The sequence below is a fragment of the Apium graveolens genome, chromosome 3, assembly GCF_009905375.1.
Source record: "Apium graveolens cultivar Ventura chromosome 3, ASM990537v1, whole genome shotgun sequence".
In the NCBI taxonomy this organism is placed as follows: Eukaryota; Viridiplantae; Streptophyta; class Magnoliopsida; order Apiales; family Apiaceae; genus Apium; species Apium graveolens.
Window position 1 is genome coordinate 171,170,792 of NC_133649.1, and position 21,675 is coordinate 171,192,466.

Consider the following 21,675-nt stretch of genomic DNA (forward strand, 5'->3'; position numbering starts at 1 on the left):
GTACCGATGAGTGTTGTTCGCGAGTTCTACGCGAACACGAAGGCTGAAAAGAATGGGTTTTCTGTAGTTCGTGGGCTGACGGTTGATTATCATCCTGCGGCGATTCGCCGTGTGATTGGACAGCGAGAGAGGAAGCCCGAGGAGGAGAACTGGAATGAAAAGACTGCTGAGGATTTTGACTTGGATTTGATTTGTGCGACTCTCTGTCGACCGGGCACAGTTTGGAACCGCAGTCCAGCCAATAATGAGTATCATCACTTTCCGGCGATCGTCATGAACAGGTATGCCCGTGCATGGAATGCATTTATATGTGCTGATATTTTGCCTTCTTCACATGCACACGAGGTCACAGTTGAGAGAGCACAGTTGTTGTGGGGAATTCTGAATGAGGAATACTATGTGGACCTTGGTGAGTTTATCTACCAAGGAATTCTGAAGTTTTTGAGGGGAGCAAAGCATATGAACATCCCTTATGCATCCACGGTTACGAAGCTATGCCGAGCAGTAGGAGTGAACTGGCCGGCTCATGAGCAGTTGCAGTTGCCAGCAGCTCCGATAGATTCTGGCACTCTGAATGGGATGCAGGAGTGGACCGGTGGTGAGCCTGAGGAGTATGGGCTGGGTTATCATCTTCCAGGAGGACGTCCAGCACGAGGTGCTACTATGGCTAGGCCAGGGCGTGGTGAGGCTGGTTCTTCGAGAGCTCAGGAGGGTGCTGGGATGGGTGATGCCCAGTATAGGAGGCTTTCACGGCGGATGGATGCCATGTATGAGACGCAGAGCAGGTTTGCTCAGGAGCTCACTCTTGCGTTAGGGACTGCTTTTCGAGGCCTTGGAGCTGATATCCAGTGGCCAGTTTTTGGTGAGGACTCTGCATACCTGCCGCCTGATACTCCACCCACTGAGGGTGATGATGATGATGACTCCGAGTAGGTATACCCTGTGTTCCTTTCTACTACCTTCACTGGGGACAGTGAAGATATTAAGTTTGGGGGTGGTAGTTAAGGAATATTTTGTGTGTGTCATATAGCTGCATATTCATGATAGTTAGTTCATATAGTTGCATAATTTTTGCCATATAGTTTTTTTTATATAGCTTTATTTGTTTGTCATATCATATAGCTCATGCATATACCATGATCCCTTTTGCAATGATTTATCGACTGAATTGTGATATTGATGCGAGTGTAGTGATAGCATTAAAGTGATATTAAGTTGTGTAGGTTGATATGCATGCTAGAAGCAGTTGTATTTTCACTAAGTCTTAGAGAATGCTTAAGGGCTAGATTGTTGTTATGATCTGATTATTTTCGAGGATAATCTATTTATTATGCTTAGAATTTGATAATAGGTTCTTAGTGGTAAAGGCATGAAAAAGAAAAAAAAAATAGAGTAAAAATGGAATTTATTGCTAGTTGTGGCTAGGCGTCAAATGGCTAGTAGCCGGCTCGCATGTTATGCGAGTAGTCTAGGGTTGAGCAAGATGGAGCGAAACGCACTTGCTCAGAGAAAAAAAAAAAAAATTTGCATAATTGATCAAGAGTGGGCTCTTTGGTATTCGAGTTATTAAGTTCTTAGGGGACTTTGTGCCTAGTGACCTAAGGCTTTTAGGGTCTGGGATCCACTAACCTAACGCTCGTTACATGGATACCATTGTATAAGTCTTTTATGAACCTCACTCATTGCACGGTCAAATAAGCATTTGAGTTGTAAATAAAAAGCACAATTCCGTAGTAAGCTCCAGAGTTCTTGTAGTGTTGTATATCACTTTGTGCCTAGAATTTTTATTCTTTGTATAATCGTAGGATTGCCTTGAAGATAGTCTAGTCATAGTAATTGGTCTAGTTCCGAAGCATATCTGTTAAGCATTTGCACACACCACGTTTCTGGCTGTATGTCCGTTTGCATGAGTTTATTGATCTTTAGTTGTCTAACTGCATTCGTTGAGATGTGACAATTTGGTTGGTTAATTATAGTAAGGGGGATCGTTGCATTTTCATATAGATTGCATTCATGCATAGTTTTATTTGTTTTGAGTCTGTGACGCTTGTGGACAAGCATCGATTTAAGTTTGGGGGTGTGATAAGTGGCATTTTATACCACTTAGAACGTCTTAAAATGGCTTAAATTGGTGTCTTGAAATCAAGTATTTTGTGTATTTGATGCGTTTTTCTAGTGTTTATGCATTTCAGGGTATTAATTGCATTTCGGAGGAGGAATCATCAAGAATAAGCCTTGGCATGTGTTCACCATTGTGAGAGGAAAAGAACGGGCAGATTACGGCGAAGAAACGGAGCAAACCTGGATTTTTTCCAGTAGGGTCCTGCGCGCCCGCGCAGCAATGCTGAGCGGCCGCGCAGCAATGCTGAGCGGCCGCGCAGCAGCCTTGCGCGCCCGCGCAGAAATGCTGAGCGGCCGCGCAGGGTCGGGGAAAAGGATAAATTATTTTAGACTTCTACTTCTGTTTGGCTTCCAACTTCTATGTAATCTGAGTTTTATGGGACTATTATATAAGTAGATTTGAGACGTTTTCACAGAGAGAAAAAAGGAGATTATGTTTTAGATTGTGTTTTGCGCAAGAAGCGAAGGAGATAAGGAAGAAGACCGATTTAGCACACTGCAGCGAAGAGGAAGCATATTTTCTTGTGATTCTTGTTTCGTTGTAACGTTGGATGCTAGTTTTCTTGTTTTGACTTATTTACTCTTGTGACGTACTCTGTTTTAATATAATTAGTTTAGTTATTATTTTCTTGTGTTGTTTATTATGATTTCATATGAACCCATGATGGCAATAAGTTCTATTATGGGCTAATCGTGATCATGGGGTTGCAACGGATTTATTATGGAATTCTTTAGTTAATTTTTTAATACTTTAGTGTGTGATGATTGCATGATATCTAGTATTGGTTGTGCGTATTCGTCTTATGTGCGTCGCGAACATATAAGATAGGGTGTTAATCTCTTGTGAAGCGACGGTGGATCTTGAGATTTAGAACTTGCCATGCTAGCATAGGTTCATGTACGTTGAGCATGATTAGTGGGTAATTCTAACAATTTTATTTGCCCTATGTAATCAAAAGGAATAACTTGTGCTTAAATCGTTGTGTTGTCAATTTCTGTAGACATATAGGAACTCAACATAATTGATGACTATTCAACTTCTATCTTAATTGTGGATGTTTGGTAGAATGGTATTAGTACAATGAAAGTTGGCTTTTATCAGTTTCGTGTTATTCGATTAATGTCATCACTGTCACATGCTAAAGGTAATAACAATGGCTATAGAAGGAAGTAATAATGAAGTTGTGATCTCATGAGTGTTTTATTATTGATAAATTGAAGTGTTAGTTAAGTGGTTAATTAAGTAGTTAATTATAGTTAATATTTAATCAACAATTTTAAGTGTTATTATCTTAACATTGAGAAGTAGTCATACATTGGTGAGTGAGTTAAATTAGACAATAAATTAGTCTGAGTCTGTGAGGGAACGAACTAGAAAGTATTCTATATTACTTGCGAACGCGTATACTTGCGTGAATATTAGTGCGTGTTTTCGCCCTAACACCCCTCCAACACACACACAAAATAATCGATTAATGACGAAATAATAAAGTTGCAATTTGTTATTTCAAGTACGAATATTATCATGATCACCATGATGTTTTGTTAATGATGTAATTGCTACTTTGATAAAATGCATAAGATAAATTTAAAGTTGTTTTTGTTAATTATGATTGCAAGTTGCATGCTAAGTTTTACATATGAAGTTGTATTAGGTTGATTGTGATTGCTTGTGAAGTTGAACCAATTAAAACCGGATCAATATAAAAAACACAAATGTTGTAACCTAAATCAACTTTATAAAAGATAAAATAAATGTCAGAGCAACTTCAACAGCTTAAGTATACAAGATCTTTACCTATAATTATAAGGATTCAATCAAAATTGGAACTCCAACATTCTAATAGTATCCTAAAAAGTTAAGATCCTTGAATTCTTTATTAAAGATAAGGGATACTTAGAGCAACTCCAACATTATCCTTGTGTGTTCCTTAAAAATAATATAAATTAATAGGATCTTACTTATTTAAGACATTATAAGGTAGCATACCTCCAACAACAATCTTTATTTTGATTCCTTACTATTATTATAATATTCAATTCAAATTCTATTCATATTTTTTAAAAAAAGAGTGAGAAAAAAGTGTGAAAAAGGAGAGAAATAAATATTTAATTAATAAAAGTAAGAGAGAGAATGCTTAAGAATCCTTATCTTTAAGGAATTAAATGAGGATCTTAATTTTTTTGGGAACTATTAGGATGCTGTTGGAGTTCCAATTTTGATTGAATACTTATAATTTTAGGCAAAAATCCTTTATAAGTAACCTGTTGGAGTTGCTCTTAATCATTCCCTATCTTATTTTTATTAATTAAATATCCATTTTCCTCCTTTTTTATACTTCTTCAAGGAACCAAAATAAGGATTGTTGTTAGAGTGTTACCATGAAGCGACTCCAATAGAGTGCTAGTTTATTCCTTATATTTAATATAAAATATTAGATTTTAGTAATTTACAACATTGATAAGGACTTTGAACTCTAACAATGTTCCTTATCTTGGTTCCTTATTTGATACTCCCTTCATTTCTTTTTAAGTGTCGTATTTTGACTGTGCACACTTATTACAAAGTGGAGTTATTAAGTTTACTATCATTAATTTATCTTTCATCTACATAATTTTTTTTAAGAGTTTCAATGACACCCTTTTCATTTTCATGTACATATAATTATATCACCATATACATCAACATTGAAATTTCATTCCCTCCAAATTTTCACAATGTACTAAACTTTTAAACTTTTAAATTTTTGGTTCACTCCCTCCAAATCAAATTCTATTTTGATTGATTCCCTCCAAAAAATGTCTATATAATGGAAGGTGTAGTCTAGATGAGTCTCCGCTGCCTAACTATGAATATATACACTTTTGATTTGAATGTTTCTTCTCATTGTGACAAAGAACCCACGTATGCACTTGGTGTACTCTTTCTTAGTTTTTCATTATATGTATAAATCAAACACTTTTTTTTGTTTATGTGAGTATATCAATAAAACATATCTTACTCATTTTTTATTTTATCATTTTGCATTTTTTAGGTGAAGATGACAATCAAAATGAGATATATGAAACATCTTACAAAAGTTATGCATGTATGGATTTAAATAGTACACCTTTATTCATTACTTTCTATTTTTATAGATTTAAGTTTAACATTTTCTAGAATTTTCAATCTTGTTATAAATTTTTAATATTTGTATTGTAGGTGATTTTAATTTTGTGAACATAAACATGTATGCTAATTTTTGAGATGATGAAAAAGGTTACTCCTTAATTTTTTCTTTTATAAGTACAAGTATATTTTTCTTAAATAATCTTGTATTCTAAATACATAAGGCTACATGTAGTATAAGTATCTCAGTAATATTCATTATAAATTTTATGTTCTACTTCAAAATTTTTGGTTTGTTATTTCTAATTCTTGTTTAATCATTAGGTGAAGATGGTGATTCAGATGATTTATCTCAAACATGACATCTAAGGAAAACTCTCCACCTTTGGATTTAAATATTAATTCTCTCTTTTAAATTTTTATGTGTTTGAAAGGTATAATATAGATTTTTAATTTTAATTTTAATTACTGTGCCATACGTGTTCTTGATTTTTTTACATGAATTTATAAATTAGGATGATCTTGGAGATGAACTATTTCTTTTAAAGTAAAGATTACTTGCACAATTTAAATCTTAGATCAAATATTTGTAAATTAATGTTTTAATGTGAGTATAGAATCAGTGTATTTTGTTTGTTAGTTATTATGTATTTTGTCATTTTTACAATTTATGTGCTTTATGTGCTTTTTGTTCATTTTATAAGAGTAATTATGCTGTAGGTAATTTTTTTTGCTCATTTTATTAATTATTTTGTAGTTGAGTTTCAATTTTCAGATGAAGAATACTTGCATCAATTTTCTACAAATGCAGATCTTTATACTTTAGACTTGAATAAATCTCCACCCCTGGACTTGAACGAGCCTCCCGAGTATGATGAGTGTGAGTCTTGTTAGGGCAGAAAACACGTGCTAATAATACACGCAACTATACGCGTTCGCAAGTAATATAGAATACTTTCTAGTTCATTCCCATAAAGACTCAGCCTAACTATGCTCAATTAACACTTACTCACCAATGTATGATTAGTTCTCAATGTTAAGACAATAACACATAAAATTAGTTATTAACTAGAATTAACTACGAGAATTAAACACTTAACATACACTTGAATTAACAATATTAAACACACATGAGATCATAACTTCATTACTACTTCCTTCAATAGTTATTGTTATTACCCTTAGCATGTAATGGTGATGATATTAATCGAACAACACTAAACTGATAAAAGTCAACTTTCGTTGTACCAATACCATTCTACCAAACATCCACAATTAAGATGGAAGTCAAATAGTCATCAATTATGTTGAGACCCTATATGTCTACAGAATTTGACAACATAATGATTTAAGCACAAGTTATTCCTTATGATTACACAGGGCAAGTAAAACGGTTAGAGTTACCCACTAATCATGCATACACATACATGAACCTATGCTAGCATGGCAAGTTCTAAATCTCAAGATCCACCATCGCTTCACAAGAGATTAACACCTTATCTTATATGTTCGCGACGCACATAAGACGAATAAGCAAAACCAATACTAGATATCATACAATCATCACACACTAAGGTATTAAACAACTAACTAAAGAATTCCATAGCAAATCCGTTATGACCCCATGATCACGATTAGCCCATGATTGAACTCATCGTCACCATGGGTTCATATGAAAACATTATAATAACACACGGCAATAATTAATAAAACTACTTATATTAAACCAGAGTACGTCACAAGAGTAAATAGGTTCACAGTAAAGAAAACTAGCATCCACTGTTACAACAAATAAAAGAATCATAAGAAAACTATGCTTCCTCTTCTTCGTTGCGATGTGCTAAAACGGTCTTCTTCCTTATCTCCTTGCTCGTCGATTGATACCATGATTCAACACCCGTGAAACGTCTCTGAAAACTACTTATATAGAAGCCCCACAATACCCAGCCATCCAAGAAGTCAGAAGTCCAGCAGAACAAGAACTCTAAAAATCATATTTTTAATTCGCGCCCCTGAGCGGCCGCCCAACAATCCTGAGCGGGCGCCCAGCTTCCTGAGCGGCCGCTCAGCCAGGCTGAGCGAGCGCCCAGAATCTTTCTGGAAAATTAATTATTTTGCTCTCGTTCTCTGCTGTATTATGCTCCTATCTTCCCACTCGCAATTCCAAACACATATTAAGGCTTATTCTTGATGAAATCTCCCCACTAATGCAAGTAATACCCTGAAATGCACAAACACTAGAAAAACGCATCAAATACACAAAATACTTGATTTCAAGACATCAATTCAAGCCATTATAAGACGTTCTAAGTGGTATAAAATGCCACTTATCACACCCCCAAACTTAAATCGATGTTTGTCCTCAAGCATCACAGACTCAAAAATAAAGCAAAAACATGCATGAATCCAGTCTATATGAAATGCAGTGATCCCCCTCACTATGACCAAACCAACCAACTTATGACATCTCAACAAATGCAATTAGGTGAATAAAGATCAATCAAATCATGCAAACTAACATACAACCAGAAACGTGGTGTGTGCTGATGCTTAACAGATATGCTTCGAAACTAGATCAATTATCATAACTCGACTATCCTCAAGGTAATCACATGATTATACGAAGAATAAATTCTAGGCACAAAATGACTTAAACACTTCAAGATTACTGGAGCTTATTACGGAATCATGCTTTTTATTCAACACAACAACAAATGCTTATTTGACCGTGCAATTAGTGAGGTCCACAAAAGACTTATACAATGGCATCCATTTAGCGAGCGTTAGGTTAGCGGATCCCAGACTATAAAAGCCTTAGGTCACTAGGCACAAAGTCCCCTAAGAACTTAATAACTCGAATACCAAAGAGCCCACTCGTGATCAATTATGGATTAACTCTTTTTTTCTTTCTTTTCTATTCTTTTTTCTCTTTCTTTTTTTTTTATTTTTTTTTTCAAATTTCTGAGCAAGTGTGTTTCGCTCCATCTTGCTCAACCCTAGACTACTCGCATAAAAATACGAGCTGGCTACTAGCCATTTGACGCCTAGCCATAATTAGCAATGAATTCCAATTTTTACTCCAAATTTTTTCTTTTCATGTCTTTTATCTTTAAGAACCTATTATAAATTCTAAGCATAATCAATAGATTAACCTCAAAAACCATCAAACCATGACAACAATCTAGTCCTTAAGCATTCTCTAAGACTTAGTGAAATTACAAGTGTTTCTAGCATGCATGTCATCCTACAATACTCAACATCACTCTAACGCTATCACCACACTCGCATCAATATCACAAATCAATTGGTAAAGCAACGCAAAAGAGATCATGGTACATGCATGAGCTAAATGACATGATAAATAAAGCTATAAAATAAAATAAAAAAAACTATATGGCAAAAATATGCAATTATATAAACTAACTATCATGTATATGCAACTATATGACACACACACAAAAATATTCCTTAACTACCACCCCCAAACTTAAAATCTTCACTGTCCCCGGTGAAGGTAGTAGAAAAGAACACAGGGTATACCTACTCGGAAAAATCATCATGATCACCCTCAGAGGGTGGTGTATCAGGAGGCGGATAAGCATAGTCCTCACCAAAAACGGGCCACTGGATGTCAGCTCCAAGGCCTCTGAAAGCAGTCCCAAGTGCAAGGGTGAGCTCCTGAGCAAACCTACTCTGCGTTTCGTACATAACATCCATCCTCCTCGACAGCCTTTTATACTGGGAATCAGCCATCCCAACACCCTCCTGAGCTCTAGAAGAGCCTGCCCCATCATGCCCCGGCCTAGCCATGGTAGCACAAGCTGCTGGACGTCCTCCTGGAAGACGATAACCCAACCCATGCTCCTCGGGCTCTCCACCCGTCCACTCCTGCATCGCATTCAGAGTCGCTGAATCAATAGGAGCGGTCGGCATCTGCAACTGCTTGTGAGAAGGCCAATGAACTCCCACTGCTCGGCATAGCTTCGTGACAGTAGATGCATAAGGGATGTTCATGTGCTTTGCTCCCCTCAAAAACTTCAAAATTCCTTGGTAGATGAACTCACCAAGGTCCACATAATACTCCTCATTCAAAATACCCCATAACAACCTTGCTCGCTCAACTGTAACCTCATGTGCATGTGAAGTAGGCAGAATATTAGCATAAATAAAGGCATTCCATGCACGAGCATACCTATTCATCGCAATCGCCGGAAAAGAACGATACTCATTAGATCCCGTCTTGAACTTCCAAACCGTGCCCGGATGACAGAGAGTAGCACAAATCAAATCCAAATCAAACTCCTCGGAGGGCTTCTCATTCCAATTCTCCTCCGTGGGCTTCCTCTGTCTCTGCCCAATCACATGTCGAATCGCCTCAGGATGATAATCCACCGCTAGCCCACGCACAACAGAAAACCCATTCTTTTCAGCCTTTGCGTTCGCATAGAACTCGCGAACCACGCTCATCGGAACCGCCTCCGGCGACTCACAAAAAGAAATTCAACCCTTTTCAGCAATTATCGGCAACAACTCACCATCCCTCCCCATGGTAAGAATCCCCTCTCCTTCAAAATCGGCTTACCCAGAAGCCTAGTATACTCCTCCTCAGCAGCCCTATCAAACAAACGAGGTCTCGCAGCAGTACCCCTCGAAGAATCAGCAGTAGGAACAGTGTTGCTGCTATCAATAGTCCTGGATCTCTTGGGTGCCATTGAAACTGAGAAAAAGTGATTAAAATTTGTGTTTTGGAATATGGGAGAGAGTTTTAAGGTTGAAAGTGTATGGGGGAGTATATGGAATAGTTTTATGTATATATAGGGTAAAGATTAGAGCTAAAATTTGATTAGGAGTGGGGTTGAGGGTTAAAAACGTGGGTTTATAGGAAAAGGATTCGTGGGTACTGGGCTGTATTTTTATTTTTTTGTTTTCTGATTTTTTTTATAAGGCTAAAAAAAATTCAGGAATTCGGGAGCTGAGCGGCCAAGCAGCAAAGCTGCGCAGACGCCCAGCAAAGCTGCACGGACGCCCAGCAAAGCTGCGCGGACGCCCAGCATCCTGAGCAGCCACTCAGCAAAGCTGAGCGGGCGCCTAGATGGTGATTGGAATTTTTTTTTCTTGCCCTTCTTTTCCGGTTTTTTTTTGTGTTTTTGATAGGTTACTGATTTCTAAGGGTTCCTATAACAACAAATCTTGGGTTGCCTCCCAAAAAGCGCTTCTTTTACGTCATTAGCTTGACGTAGCGTACCTTGCTCAAGTTGACAATAAAACGGTACTAACCACTTCCTGGTTTGCCGTGTCCCCATAGTAATGCTTTAAACGCTGAACATTAACCTTGAATGCTTGTCCCGGATCATTCTCAAAAATCTCCACCGCTCCATGTGGAAACACAGTTTTGACAATAAAAGGTCCAAACCACCTTGATTTCAACTTTCCAGGAAAAAGTCGGAGACGAGAGTTGAATAAAAGAACTTGCTGCCCCGACACAATTGACTTAGGATATAGCTTCCTGTCGTGCCACCTTTTCACTTTTTCCTTGTACATTTTATTGTTCTCGTACGCTTGGAGTCGAAATTCATCAAGTTCATCTAACTGAAGCATTCGCTTCTTCCCAGCTGCATCTAGATCAAGATTCAACTTCTTCAACTCCCAATAAGCCTTATGCTCAAGCTCCGCAGGTAAATGACATCACTTACCATAAACAAGTTGAAACGGGGACATCCCTAGTGGAGTCTTGTATGCTGTTCTATAAGCCCAAACAACTTCATCGAGCTTTAAAGACCAATCCTTCCTTGACGGGCAAACAACTTTCTCTGGAATGTGCTTGATCTCTCTATTAGACACTTCCGCTTGACCATTCATTTTTGGATGATAGGCAGTAGCAACACGATGATTCACATTGTAGCGCTACATCATAGAAGTGAACTTACGGTTGCAGAAATGCGACCCCTCATCACTTATGATTACTCGTGGCGTTCCAAACCTTGTGAAAATTTGCTTATAAAAAAAATTCAACACTACCTTTGCATCATTCGTCGGTAGAGCCTTGACTCCACCCATTTTGAGACATAATCGACTGCCATCAAGATGTACTGATTATTACAGGATGAGACAAATGGTCCCATGAAATCGATTCCCCAAACATCAAAGACCTCAACTTCAAGCATCACATTTAACGGCATCTCATCCTTCCTCGTAAGATTCCCCACTCTTTGGCAAAGATCACACCTTAAAACGAACTGATGTGCATCCTTAAATAAAGTAGGCTAGAAAAAACCTGCTTGCAGAATACGAGCTCCTGTCTTTTCACCACCATAATGTCCACCATAAACTGTGGAGTGGCAGTCTTGTAATATCCCCTTCGTCTCACAGAATGGGATACATCTCCTGATGATCTGGTCAGCTTCTTGTCTAAACAAATACAGTTCATCTCACATGTACCACTTCACCTCATGCAGAAACTTCTTCTTTTGAGCTGTATTCATATTAGGAGGTATTATATTGCTGACAAGATAGTTCACAATATCTGCAAACCATGGTTCTTCCTCCTGAACTGCGAACAACTGCTCATCCGGAAAAGATTCGTTGATCAATGTCTTATCATGTGAAGTAGAATCGGGATTCTCCAATCTAGAGAGATGGTCAGCTACTTGATTCTCAGTACCTTTTCAATCCTTGATCTCTAACTCAAATTCTTGTAGCAAGAGCACCCAACGAATAAGTCTAGGCTTCGAATCCTTCTTGGTGACCAAATAGCGAATGGCAGCATGATCAGTGAATACTGTCACCTTTGTCCCAAGCAGATAAGATCGAAATTTTTCGAAACCAAAGACTATAGCCAAGAGCTCCTTCTCAGTAGTGGTGTAGTTCATTTGAGCTCCATTTAGAGTCTTACTAGCATAGTAGACCACATGAAAAAGATTATTCTTGCGCTGCCCAAGAACTGCTCCCACCGCATAATCACCCGCATCACACATCATCTCAAAAGGCTATGTCCAATCAAGTGCCTTAATAACTGGTGCAGTTATCAAACTCTTCTTGAGAGTCTCGAATGCCGCCAAGCATTCATCATCAAATTTGAAAGGCACATCCTTCTCGAGCAAGTTGCACAACGGCTTGGATATCTTCGAGAAATCCTTGATGAAATGCCGATAAAAACCCGCATGACCAAGAAAACTACGGATTCCTTTCACTGAAATAGGGGGTGGAAGATTTTCAATGACTCCCACCTTGGCTTTGTCCACCTCAAAACCCTTTCTAGAGACCTTATGCCCAAGAATAATGCCTTCACGCACCATAAAATGACATTTTTCCCAATTGAGGACTAAATTAGTTTCCACACACCTTTTGAGAACCGAACGAAGATTATTCAAACATTCATCATACGAATGTCCAAAGACTGAGAAGTCATCCATGAACACTTCGACATTATTCCCAATCATATCAGAGAATATAGCCATCATACATCTCTGAAAAGTGGCAGGTGCGCCACATAAGCCAAACGAAACTCTGTGAAAAGCGAATTTGCCAAATGGACAAGTGAAGGTAGTCTTTTCCTGATCTTCTGGTGCAATGCAAATCTGATTATACCCCGAATAGCCATCCAGAAGACAATAATACTCATGACCGGCCAACCTGTCAAGCATCTGATTAATAAATGGAAGAGGGAAGTGATCCTTTCTCGTGGCCTTGTTCAACTTTCTGTAATCCATGCATACCCTCCATCCTGTGACTGTTCGAGTGGGGATGAGCTCGTTCTTCTCATTTGCTACCACAGTAATACCCCATTTCTTAGGTACACATTGCACGGGGCTCACCCAAGAACTGTCAAAAATAGGATATATGATTCCTGCATCCAGCCACTTCAGAATCTCTTTCTTCACCACTTCTTTCATGATAGGATTAAGTCGTCACTGTTGCTCAACAGTTGGCTTACTACCTTCTTCTAGCAGAATTTTATGCATGCAATATGAAGGGCTGATCACCTTGATATCTGCTATAATCCATCCAATAGCCGATTTGAATTCTCTCAAAATCCTCAGGAGCTTGTCCTCCTCACTACCTGAAAGGTCAGATGCAATAATAACAGGTAAAGTAGATGCATCACCTAAAAATGTATACCTCAAGTGTTCAGGCAATGTTTAAGCTCCAAAGTAGGTGCTTCCTCAATAGATGGTTTGAGCTTTCCTTCAGCATTTTTGAGGTCAGAAGTACCAAAAGATTCAAATGGCATGTCTAGCTTTCGTCTCCAAGGAGAATCATTTAGATATTGTAGTTGCTCATTGTTATCCTCCTCATCACTGTCAAACTCCCCTACTAAGGCTTTTTCTAATGCGTCAGACATTAGCAAATGATCAAGTTCTGAAGTTACCGCAGACTCAATCAAATCCATCTTTAAGCACTCCTCGTCTTATGTAGGGAATTTCATCGCTTTGAATACATTGAATGTCACATCCTGATCCTGCACCCTCATAGTAAGTTCACCTTTCTGCACATCTATCAAGCTACGTCCTGTAGCCAGGAAAGGTCTTCCCAAGATTATGGGGATCTTCTTATCTTCCTCGAAATCCAAAATGACAAAGTCTGCAGGGAAGAAGAGCTTATCCACCTTTACTAACACGTCATCCACTATGCCTCGTGGATATGTAATAGAACGATCAACCAATTGTAAAGACATGTAGGTGGGCTTTGGATCAGGAAAATTCAACTTTTTGAAGATAGACAACGGCATCAGATTGATGCTTGCTCCCAAATCGTACATGCATTTATCAAAAGACAACTTGCCAATGGTGCAAGGAATGGTGAAGCTACCAGGATCCTTAAGCTTTGGAGGTAATTTCTGTTGCAGCACAACACTGCACTCTTCCGTTAGAGCAACGGTCTCAAGGTCATCCAGTTTCACCTTCCTTGAAAGAATACTCTTCATGAATTTCGCATAACTGGGCATTTGCTCCAAAGCCTCATCGAAAGGTATGTTGATGTGAAGTTTCTTGAACACCTCCAGAAACTTACCGAACTGCTTATCCAGTTTTTGTTGTTGCAATCTCTTAGGGAAAGGTGGTGGATGATAGAGATGTTTCTCCCCTATATTACCCTCAGGCAGAGTGTGTTCAACAGTAGTCTTCCTTGGTTCCTCCGCTTTCTCCTTTTGCTTCTCTTCATCACCAACTTCAGCTTCTCCGTCTTTTGCTTTTTCAGCATCAACAACTTTTCCAGACCTTAAGGTAATAGCCTTAACTTGCTCTTTAGCTTCCTTCCTGCCTGGCACTTCAGTATCACTGGGAAGTGTGCCAGGTTGACGATTGAGCACTGCACTGGCTATTTGTCCGATTTGATTTTCCAAGGTCTTGATAGAAATAGCCTGACTTTTGCACAACAACTTGAGTTCCTCGAAATCAGCACTAGAAGGTGGAGCAGCACCTCCTTGTTGAGGATATGATTGCCTTTGAGCATAATGTTGTGGTTGTTGGAATCTAGGTGGATTAAAATGTTTACTTACGCCTTGCTGATATGGTTGCTGAATAGCATTCTGAGTATTGCTCCAGCTGAAATTGGGATGATTTATGTTGTTAGGATGATAAGTAGCTGGCACAGGCTGTTGCGGTCGCTGATAATTGTTCACATACTGAACAGATTCATTAACAAGAGAACACCGATCCGTAGCATGAGAATCTGTATAAAGCTCACAGACCATAGCTATCTGATTGACTCCATAGGTGGCTAAAGAATCGACCTTCATAGACAGCGCTTGGAGCTGCGCTGCAATAGCTGTAGCTGCATCAACTTCCAGAATACCTGCTACCTTCCTAGGCATCATCCTTTGAGTTGAGTTTTGATGCTCATTTGCAGCCATAGTTTGAATAAGATTATAAGCCTCAGTATAGCTTTTGGCCCACAAAGCGCCTCCAGCTGCTGCATCGAGCATGGGCCGAGATTGGGCCCCCAAACCATTATAGAAACCAGTGATCACCATCCAGTCAGGCATACCATGATGTGGACACTTTCTCAACATCTCCCTGTAGCGTTCCCAAGCTTCGCACATAGATTCTGTTGGTTGCTGCGCAAACTGAGTAAGAGCACTCCTCATAGCTGCAGTCTTTGCCATTGGATAGAACTTTACAAGAAACTTTTGCGCAAGATCTTGCCAAGTAGTGATGGACCCAGCTGGTTCAGAATATAACCAGTCCTTAGCTTTATGCCTCAGAGAGAATGGGAAAAGCCTCATCTTGATAGCCTCATCAGTCACACCATTATATTTGAAAGTACTACAGATCTCGACAAAATTCCTGATGTGCATGTTGGGGTCTTCAGTTGCAGCACCTCTGAAAGAAACAAAATTCTGCACCATCTGAATAGTGCCTGGCTTGATTTCAAAAGTGTTAGCCTGAATAGTCGGATGAAGGATGCTTGACTGAATGTCATCAATTTTAGGCCGAGAAAAGTCCATAAGAGCTGGATTTGCCGGAACTTTACGATCACCCATGATTACCGGTTCTTTCTGCTCACTCTCTTTATCCGAATCTTCAAAATCTATCTTCTCCAAGATATCAAGAACTGAGTCTATTTCCTCAGTCGTATCTAAAGTCCTCTTGCGAGTACAAGAACGTGTTTGCATAAACACTCGCTAAAGTACCTGAAACACAACCGGAAACGATAAGTAACACGTCTTAATCAATGAGTCCTAATGACCACTGATGGTAAATGCATAAACTAAACAAATACGCCGAGTCCCCGGCAGCGGCGCCAAAAACATGTTAGGGCGGAAAATACGCGCTAATAATACACGCAAGTATACGCGTTCGCAAGTAATATATAATACTTTCTAGTTCGTTCCCACAGAGACTCAGACTAATTATGCTCAATTAACACTTACTCACCAATGTATGATTACTTCTCAATGTTAAGACAATAACACATAGAATTGATTAACTAATTATTAACTAGAATTAACTACGAGAATTAAACACTTAACATACACTTGAATTAACAATATTAAACACACATGAGATCATAACTTCATTACTACTTCCTTCAATAGTTATTGTTATTACCCTTAGCATGTAATGGTGATGATATTAATCGAACAACACTAAACTGATTAAAGCCAACTTTCATTGTACCAATACCATTCTACCAAACATCCACAATTAAGATAGAAGTCAAATAGTCATCAATTATATCGAGACCCTATATGTCTACAGAAATTGACAACATAACGATTTAAGCACAAGTTATTCCTTATGATTACACAGGGCAAGTAAAATGGTTAGAGTTACCCACTAATCATGCATACACATACATGAACCTATGCTAGCATGGCAAGTTCTAAATCTCAAGATCCACCGTCGCTTCACAAGGGATTAACACCCTATCTTATATGTTCGCGACGCACATAAGACGAATAAGCACAACCAATACTAGATATCATACAATCATCACACACTAAGGTATTAAACAACTAACTAAAGAATTCCATAGCAAATCCGTTACGACCCCATGATCACGATTAGCCCATAATTGAACTTATCGTCATCATGGGTTCATATGAAAACATTATAATAACACACGACAATAATTAATAAAACTACTTATATTAAACCAGAGTACGTCACAAGAGTAAATAGGTTCAAAGTAAAGAAAACTAGCATCCACTGTTACAACGAATAAAAGAATCACAAGAAAACTATGCTTCCTCTTCTTCGTTGCGATGTGCTAAAACAGTATTCTTCCTTATCTCCTTGCTCCTTGATTGATACCACGATTCAACACCCGTGAAACGTCTCTGAAAACTACTTATATAGAAGCCCCACAATACCCAGCCATCCAAGAAGTCAGAAGTCCAGCAAAACAAGAACTCTAAAAATCATATTTTTAATTCGCGCCCATGAGCGGCCGCCCAGCAATCCTGAGCGGGCGCCCAGCTTCCTGAGCGGCCGCTCAGCCAAGCTGAGCGGGCGCCAAGGACCTTTCTGGAAAATTAATTATTTTGCTCCCGTTCTCTGCTGCATTCTGCTCCTATCTTCCCACTCGCAATGCCAAACACGTACTAAGGCTTATTCTTGATGAAATCTCCCCACAAATGCAAGTAATACCCTGAAATGCACAAACACTAGAAAAACGCATCAAATACACAAAATACTTGATTTCAAGACATCAATTCAAGCCATTATAAGACGTTTTAAGTGGTATAAAATGCCACTTATCAAGTCTCATTTTAATGATTTTGAGCGTCCTCCAACTAAAAAGTAAATTTTACTTTTTATTTTAGTATTGTCACTCATGATTGTATTTAGTTTAGCATTTGTTGATCTTTTGATTTTTAATAAAGAAAAATCTGTAGGTGAAAGTGGGACGTATAACACCATTGCATGAAGGTTACAAATTTTATCAAATGACCAACGTCGTGCCATTTATCTTGCTCTATTGAAAAAAGTGCAAATGAAAGACTAAAATGGGGTACAACAAAGGCTGGTGCGGCAAGATTTTTTTGTAAATATACATTTTATTGAACGTATTTGGAAACGTGCAAAAGAGTCTTCAAGTCAGGGTCAAGTTGATGTGTCACATCGTAAGACAAAAAATTGTGGTCGGAATAGAGTACAATTTGATGTAGAAAAATTTCAAAATATACCTCTATCTCAACGGACAGCTCTCCAATATACTGCATATGCAATGGAACTTTCCACCACAACTTTGTTCACACACTTTAAAGATTATGAAACTATAAAGAGACACTCTAATTCCATCAAACCTCTTTTAACAGATAAAAATAAGAAAAGTCGAGTTGAATTTTTCTTGTCAATGTTGGACGGAGATAGTCCTCCAAATAATTCTCGCTTTGCTGCAATGGATGATATCATACATATTGATGAGAAATGGTTTTATTTGATAAAAAAATCTGAAAGCTATTATCTTCTAAAGGATGAAGAAGAGCCTCAACGTACTTGTAAAAGTAAAATTTTTGTTTTAAAAGTGATGTTTTTGGCTGCTATAGCACGGCCACGATTTGAACAAGGAAATGTTAGTTTTTCCGGAAAGATTGGGATATACCCTTTTGTAACCAAAGAGCCTGCTAAGAGAAGCAGTGCAAATCGATTGGCTGGAATACTAGAAACAAAGGTAATGACTTCAGACGGGAGACATGTTATAAGGTCTTTCTTGAATGAGAAAGTCTTTCCAGATATCCGAGCAAAATGGCCAGATGGAAATTCTAGTATCATTTGGATACAACAAGATAACGCAAGAACACATGTTAATCCAAATGACTTAGAATTTCGGTAAGCTGCCTTACAAGATGGGATTGATATTCACTTAATGTGTCAGCCAACAAATTCTCCAGATTTAAATATTTTGGATCTTGGCTTTTTTAATGCAATTCAATCCTTACGTTATAAGGAGTTTCCGAAAACCATAGATGATCTTATCTGTTGAAAGATCGTTTGAAGCTTTTTTTTGCCAAAATCATCAAATAGAATTTTTTGTACTTTGCAGCAGTGTATGGTGGAAATTCTCAAAGGGAGGGGTTCCAATAAGTATGATATACCCCGTATTAGAAAATCTATTTTAAAGAGACAAGGTAAACTTCCTCTTCAGTTTAATTGTGATGCAAGACTAGTAGAAGATGCAAAAAATTGGTTAAATTCTGGTTAGTGAATTTTGCTAGATTATGCACTTTTTGTATATGTTAGTGTAAACCTTTAATACTATTGTTCAAATTTTTTTCCTTAATTTTGCTTGTCAATGTATAATATATTTTTATATCTCTACTTTTTTTCAAAGAAAGAGTTTGTTCTAATTTTTTTAGTGGGTTTTAAAGTTGCAAAGTTGTTAAAGTTAAAAATTAAGGATAACTAATTTTAATCAAAACTAAGTTTGCTAGTTAGTTGTATATTTCTAATAACTTATTATTGATGTCTCATCTTAATAAAATTAATCAATAAAATTTTTGTCAATTCATCTTATTTGAAAACATGCTTTCAATTTTTTTTAAATACTTTGAGTACATACATTCAATCTTGAAGAAAAAGTTAGAAGTTAAGCATTCATCTTAATTTTATGTTATAAAAAAATTCTATCTCTAATTTTTTTATGTAAAGATCTCTAAATTAATTGTGAAAACACTTTGAGTAAAATAATTTTCATTTTAGTACAAATTTTATTCGATGTACAAAAATATTTTTAAATGCTTTTAAAATTGTTAAAGTAGGTTCAATTTAAATAACTAAATCTATGCTAATTAAATTTTAGTGAGTTAATAACAAAAGGCGTAGTAATATTTTGACAAACATTATAATAACTAAAATTTTTAAATGACATTAGAATAATAAAAAAAATTAACAGAATCAAGGCATGAACGACATTTTATAAAAAATATGATTGAGAATACATATTCAACATTTTTAAAATTTAAACTCATAAGGCAAAAAACAAACTCATAACATATCATGCTATTTTAATTTGAAATAAAAATATTCATAACATTCTAATCTTAAAATAAATAGAAACTTAAAAAGATTAATTCCTGAGACAACATATGAATTTGGGAAAATAAATTTTCCACATCATGTGAACAACCCGGTGACTAACATCTTGTGAGAAAGCCTCTTCTTGGTCATCTGGATATTCATTCAAATCAAAATCATGGTGAGTTTTACTGACATTGTTCATGACTAGTCGTTGTTTTTGGATTCATCAACTTCTTTTTTAACTTCATCCATCTCTTTGGCTGGAATTTTTTTTAATAGTAAAACAAATAAGTAAAATAAAATGAGTGAAATATGATGAAGATGAGTGATTTATGTATGTATGCTTAAATAGTGAAGATGAAAAAAATGAGTAGGTAAAATAAATAATAATATTACTTGAAAATAGAGTAAATTGAATGTTACATGTGGAAGGGGTCTTGAAAATATAAGCACGTGTCTTGAAAATAGAAAAACGACACTTAAAAATGGAATTCAAAGTTAGTCAAAATACGACACTTAAAAAGAAATGGAGCGAGTATTATATTATTAAGAGTTTGTCTAGTGTGGGCACATGCTAAGAAAGTGTAATTGTTGAGTTGTAAAAATTTTATTGGTGGAGATTTTTGTTCATGTAGGGGTCCATTATTATTAATGAACTCTCCACCAATATTTTGTGGACACCTCATCAAACACTAATTTTAGCATATGCCCATGAGTACACACGAGAAAAACTGTATTATTAAATGTATTTTTCATACACTACATAATATAGAGAGAAAAAAGTGCTCTAATATTATATTATTATATAAAAGTTAGAAATTGCTAAGAAGAAAGAATATGTTAGTTATTTATAGGCAATGGAAGAAGGATATTAGTGAAATAAAGACTCACTAAGATTCTGTTGGAGCACATTCTTTAACCTCATTCCTTAAATTACACCTTAGAAGTTAGAATAACAAATAGCGAATCTCTTGGAATTGCTCTCGGGGCATCTCCAAGGGCAATAGTTAAAATTGTAAGCTAAAACATGGTTAGGTAAAATTTTGTTGAACCGGTAAACAATTATACTCCGCTGGAATTAGTTATAATTATTAGCTATATTCAAAATCTCATTTTTTTATTAATTCTAAATATATATATATATATTAGAGAAACTAAAATAATATTATTTAATTAAAAGAAATTTAATAATAATGTTATAATATTTTTATATTTTATCAATATTTTAAACTAAAAATTATAAAAATATAAATAAATAATTTATATGATTAACGAAAAGTATGATAAGATATTTAAAAATAAATTAAATAAATAGATTAACAAACATTACTTACATATTAAATAAAATATATAACTAAAAACATAACTTATATTAGAATTTTTATAAAGTTAGTTAACAATAAAATAATATTTTTACACTTAACATTATATTAAACACTTTAAGTTAAATATTGGTAAAAAAATAATCTAATGCAATATGCTCATATTACAATTAAATAACATAATTACGAATGGGTTAAAATTAGGGTTATAGCTCACGGGATAATTATAGATGATGACAAATGATACAACAGATGTAGTGTGCATGTTTTTCGTTATCTAAAATTATACGTAACACGACTTAGCGTTAGAGTGATACACATTTTACATATCTATACTATATGCTATAATAACCGGAATGAGGTATAATTTGTAGTTTGGTTAACCCTCATTTTGGTTATCCCTTTCTATCACGACCGTCAGATATGTTTCATCAAATAATCAGAGTCGTTAGATTCAAATACTAAAAAAATACACTTCACAAGTTCTCATGTTCGAATCCCGTCAACAACAAACATTTATATTATTATTTATAAAGATACATATAAATTAAAGTTATAAAAAAATAAAAATAAAAATATATAAATATTAATCAAGATCCGTGCATCGCACGAGCCGTAAGCTAGTTAGGTATAATAGACTTAACACGTGGTTAGCGTGGTA

General features: G+C 36.4%; 1 protein-coding gene across 1 annotated transcript; it reads left to right on the top strand.

Moving 5' to 3' along the window:
- The first annotated feature begins 17,899 nt into the window (after positions 1-17,899).
- Positions 17,900-18,508, top strand: LOC141714716 (uncharacterized). Its single transcript, XM_074518217.1, has one exon. It carries the CDS (start codon positions 17,900-17,902, stop codon positions 18,506-18,508), a length of 609 nt encoding a protein of 202 aa, XP_074374318.1.
- Positions 18,509-21,675: the final 3,167 nt, after the last annotated feature.